Raw genomic sequence first — 5,617 nt, forward strand, 5'->3', positions numbered from 1 at the left:
AGTGGTAAAGTGTCTTTAATAAATATTAATAATAATAATAATATAACTAGGATATTCTATGTTTCTAGCAATCCGGTGAATGTAATTACGTCTCAACAAGTTAGTTTATAAACTTCGAAGGCTAATTTACGATTCTTCCATTTTTGTTCTGATAGTTCGACCGGACTAACCACTTGTTTTAAACATTTACTATCAACCTCGGGGGAAATTTTATGTGTTCATGCAAGCATTCGTCAAATGCGATATTTGATGTGAGTTTACATGCAATTTTCTTAAACAGTGGAAACCCTGGAGTTAGACAAGAAAGAAGTCTCAGTTTGCAAACAAAGATTGTGCCAACTTATGACGGAAAAGTTTATATTACCTTTAGAAATTAATGTACAGCTTCCGCTCGATAACTGGGCTTTGGCGACAGTTCAGTTATCGAGCGCCGCTCGATAACTGGACTGAGCTCCCGGAGCCGGAGGCTATTGTTATCCTCCCTCTTCTTGGCGTAACGTCCTCACTGGGACAAAGCCTGCTTCTCAGCTTAGTGTTCTATGAGCACTTCCACAGTTATTAACTGAGAGCTTCCTCTGCCAATGACCATTTTGCATGTGTATATCGTGTGGCAGGCACGAAGATACTCTATGCCCAAGGAAGTCAAGGAAATTTCCTTTACGAAAAGATCCTGGACCGACTGGGAATCGAACCCGTCACCCTCAGCATGGTCATGCTGAATACCCGTGCGTTTACCGCCTCGGCTATATGGGCCCTATAGGCTATTGTTATATTTTGTTTTGTTTACAGATTTGTGATAGTGGCTCATCTGTGACAGTAATGGGAAAACAAATGTTTGTTTCTAAATTCAACTTACCTTTGGTAAAATGTCCTAAGCAACTTATTGTGATTAATGGTTCCAGGTTAAAAGTTTCTGGTGAAGTTGAGGTTGAGGTTGAAATCCGCCCGGTTTTAAAAATTTATTAGCGGCGACGAGGAAAAGTGAGTGAGCAGCGGAATACCTTCGGTTTTTTGATGACCGAATAGTGGAGTGAATCCTGATATTCATCAGCCATCGGTGATCCTTGCGGCGATCGACATTCGGTAGTGACCGGGCAAATTTCTTGTTCATCAATTACCGGCGATCGTACGTTGAGCTTCTGGGTGGAAATCCGCTGTCCGGCGCGTGAAGAGTGAGGTAAAAAGTGAAAGCCATTGTGTTTTTTGGCGTGATAGAGTTTCTATAATACGAAAACGCCATTTTGTTTTGGCATTGTTAACATAAAGGCTAACAAAACTAACCTACGGGGAGTGATAAAAATAAGGGTACGTGTGATATTTTTCGCAGTGATTTAAAAGTTTATTTTCTTTATTGGAAAAGTAGGAACTTTGTGCATCAAGGTCGAGCGGCAGCAATCGGATCCTTGGAACGGCGGTGGAGCATTTACGTTGTTTCGCCCGGAGACGTTAGGAATTGTACGCCTGGTGGTTCGGTGCAACTGCCGATTGGAAGTGTACAGGGTGAGCGAGCCGTATCGATCGGGTGAGTCACAAAAGTTTATATTCTATAATCAATCGGTTCTTTTTTGGCAAATTTTTGATACTGCCGATTTTTAAAACAAAGTGATAGTTTTTCCTTTGTTTATTTTAATGAGCTGACAAAAGCAGACTGTTTTGTGTCGAGTGAATAGTTCAAACAAAGAAATCAAACAAAAGAACCAAACAAAAGATATACTAAATTGATTGTGATTTTCAAGCTTTTTCATTTTGTTTTACATTGGCAAACAACTGTTTCACATTTACAAGCTATTCATGTAGTGACATTATTTAACAAAAAGACGTTTGTATTGCAATTTTTTTTTGCGCAGATATTTGACAAAATGTCGTACACGGTGACTCCCAACATGGAACCTTATCGAAAGGGTCAATCCTTCGCCACCTGGGTTAGGCGGTTGGAAATACATTTCCGGGTTAACAAGGTGGATGCTGGGCAGAAGAAAGACCAGATGTTCCTCCTTGGTGGTGATTATCTATTTTGTGTAGCTGAAAAGCTTTATCCCACAGAGGTTGCCTTGGAACAAGTGACTTATGATGATTTAGTACAGAAGCTTAAGGAGAAGTTGGACAAAACCGAGTCGGTTTTGATCCAGCGGTACAATTTTGGGATGAAAATTCAACAACCGGGTGAGTCAGCTAGTGACTTTATCTTTTCACTCAAGCTACTGGCAGAACATTGCGAGTTTGGAGAACAGAAAAATCGTCTTGTCCTGGACCGCATCCTTGTTGGTCTTACCGATACTAATTTGAAGCATCGCATCCTTACGGAGGATAGCGCCAAATTGACTTTAGCTCAGGCTGAGCAAATAATCACTACCTGGGAAATGGCTGCCACACACACAAAAGCTCTGGCGAATAAGGAGGAAGTCGGTTTGGTAGCATCGCTCAACAGCAGATACCCATTAACTGGAGGGCGAGGAGCTGTTACCCAGAGGATAAAGGAGTTATCACAAGGTTTTCGTCGTTCAGTGAAGAGCCGGCTTGGTGTTCGACCCGAGTTACGCCCGGAGGAAGATCGTCAACATCGAATTCGTTTTCCATCTCAGCGCCCCAGTTATCGAGATTCGTCTGCTGGTCCGTCCCACCGGCAATACAAAACGGACAACCAGAGGTGGCCAGTTGATCAGCGAGTTTGCGATTTCTGCGGTCGTAGAGGGCACGTGCGAAGGAAATGCTTTCAATTAAAGAACGACAAGAAGGAGACTGTCAACCACGTCGAAGAGCCGCAGCCATCGACCAGTACAACCAGCTTGGCTAACCGTCTGAGCAGATTGAGGACTTTGGATCAGGATTCCGACGACAGTGATTCAGGCGACGTACAATGCATGCACGTTTCGTCTATAAATAAAATAAGCGATCCTTGTTTATTAAACATTACTATTGAAAATCATTCTGTTCAGATGGAGATTGATAGTGGCTCATCTGTGACAGTAATAGGAAAACAAATGTTTGTTTCTAAATTCAACTTACCTTTGGTAAAATGTCCTAAGCAACTTATTGTGATTAATGGTTCCAGGTTAAAAGTTTCTGGTGAAGTTGAGGTTGAGGTTGAAATCCGCCCGGTTTTAAAAATTTATTAATTTGCAAAATGTGAGGTTAAATTTCGTTTATTTTTGACAGACGACTGCTTTTTAATTGGACTTTGGCCCAGTTACCGAGCGCCCACTTAAAAAGCAGTCCAGTTAAACAGCAGTCAGTTATCGAGCGGATGCTGTAAATTTTACTAATATGTGCATATGCGGATAACTAAAAAGCTTTACGTAGTAGTATTCGATAATGCTAATGCTACAAAATCCTTTAGTGTATTATGATTGAAAATCCCTTTGCTTAGTAATCAAAGTAGGTAGTATCAATGTTAGGGTCATGCAAAGTTCCAATATGGTCGTAATGTCGTATAAAAGTTGAAAATGAAGAATTCAATTGAATTTCATCTATGAATCATGTTCTCATTACAATATGTTATCTTTTCAGAGTTTTTCCCATGTGCGCAGAATAAGGAACATTCCAAAAAAGGGTGCGCAGAATTAGGAACAAATACACACTTTAGAATTTTCATTATTTTGCATATAAATTGAGTGTTTTGTAAAAGAATTATATTTTTCCCTTATTTACAAAGCTAATAACTATGTGCAGTCAAAAATTCAGCCAAATCGGTTTGATTTGGAATTTGTTACAGCTGATTGAAATTGAAAAAGTCTTAGTTGCGCAGAATATGGGCCCTCCACGGTAGGTACCTATATTATAAAATGTTCCGCACCGCCACGAATGTGATTAATAAGCAAACACATAAATATTCTATTTGCCTAGTAGTAGAAAGAGTTGCGTGCCTCTTTATAAAAGTTTTTACTTTTATCTTGATTGCTCCGCACAATTTCCGTTTGTGTTGGGGAACTTCGTGAGTGTACCAGGATAGGTTTTCTTCAGAACTATGGCGTATTCTGGAATTAAAAAATAAAAGGAAATACTGGGCCGCACAGCTCCGCCCAAGTATAAATATATATATATATATAGGACGAAGTAGTCAGTTTTTGTCGATTTTGTCAAGTATGCGTCTTAAGTCTTGAGTCTTGATCACCCGTTGGCTTCGAATCTATAAGCAAGCACTATTAAATGCTGCACTTTCACACTATTGGTTTCGGTTTCTTAGTTATTTTAAATTGATATGGCAAGAAAGCATTATTAAGCATTAGACATTCAAAACATATTAGGGTTCACTCACAAAACAACTATCACGATTAATCACAAGTAAATACAATGTCAGCACTGTGAATGAGCAATTTGAATACACGAGGTACTACTATTTGTTGCATATTGATTGTTAAAATTAACCGAATAGTGGAAAGCCCAGACAACAATTCCAAGTTTGCTGACTCCAGAAAGATCCCAAGATTCGTCACAAAGCACAAATGTTTTCATTATGATTCACAACGACTCTCGCAACCCTTCCCGACTCAACCGACTGGAACTGTTTTCTGAGTATAGAAACTACTAAGCCCTAGCAGGTTCCTCCTGTTTATCGAGCATTTCTGATAAATCAGCTATACTCCATCTGTAGCAGCCGGTTCGCAATGAACCGTTGGAGGCGCATTAAAGTGTTAAAGGTGATATTTTCATTACAAGAATTATAATTAACTTCCTTCACTTTAATATCGTCAAACCCTGTGATCTTGGCTAGGGAGGGGCAACCTGTGGCGATTTTTCTTCGAAAAAGTGATTTTTCCCATAGTAAATTGTATGAAAACTTAAAACGACTGGCGCCAAAATATAAGGGGGATTCACTTAACGGCGTAAACTGATTAAACTGATTAAACGTCGCGATCACCAAGGCAATCTTTGATTATTTCATTCACAAAATCATGAAACATTTCAAATAAGCAGAAAATCATGGCTTACGCAGCAATTTAATCTGTTTAGTGAGTACCCCTATAGTTTCTCCGATCGAGCTGAAATTTTGCACATCAAAATGGAACTCAAAAAGTGTACAGGAGTAAAATATCTTTTTGTGTCCCACGCTAATACGTAGCCACTAAGCAGTTTGTTTTGCTGGTGTCTAATTAGTACAATCGTACATATTTATGCCAATAAACATGATTTTCATGGCGGTGAGCGGCTACTGGTACACTGAAGGTATCAACAAATCTGGTAATTGTCATTGTTTGCAGAGAATGTTCAAAATAGTAGAAATAAAGTGACTTCAGTTACAATTCCAAGAAAATAGAGACTGAATCACTAAAAATTGACTGACTGAATGTTTCCTGAACAATAGAGGGGGTTAGAGGCAAAGGGGTGTAAGTGACAAAAACCCACTTTCGAGTAAATGAGGTTTGAAGTTTTTCATCAATTTTTCATCCCATACAAAATGTATGGAGTTTCAAAATCAACCCAATTTTCTCTGATTTATTGAAATTTTTCCAATCATCGTAGAAACAATCTTAAAAAAGTTCCTGAAAGCTTGAAATCTGAAGAATTTTATGATTTGCTCAGCTCAAAATCGACAAAATGGTCACTTACACCCCTTTAATTCTAGGCCCCTCAATAGAATGTGATGAATTTCTTTCAAAATGACTGTTACTTCCTGAAA

At 39.1% G+C, this 5,617-nt stretch overlaps 1 protein-coding gene across 1 annotated transcript; it reads left to right on the forward strand.

Moving 5' to 3' along the window:
* The first annotated feature begins 1,049 nt into the window (after positions 1 to 1,049).
* LOC109414318 (uncharacterized) lies at positions 1,050 to 2,947 on the forward strand. Its single transcript, XM_062858640.1, has 3 exons — positions 1,050 to 1,522; positions 1,848 to 2,859; positions 2,937 to 2,947. The coding sequence occupies exons 2-3, from the start codon at positions 1,860 to 1,862 to the stop codon at positions 2,945 to 2,947; spliced, it is 1,011 nt and encodes a 336-aa protein (XP_062714624.1). The 5' UTR covers positions 1,050 to 1,522; positions 1,848 to 1,859.
* Positions 2,948 to 5,617: the final 2,670 nt, after the last annotated feature.

Source organism: Aedes albopictus, chromosome 1 (genome assembly GCF_035046485.1).
Source record: "Aedes albopictus strain Foshan chromosome 1, AalbF5, whole genome shotgun sequence".
NCBI classification, from domain to species: Eukaryota; Metazoa; Arthropoda; class Insecta; order Diptera; family Culicidae; genus Aedes; species Aedes albopictus.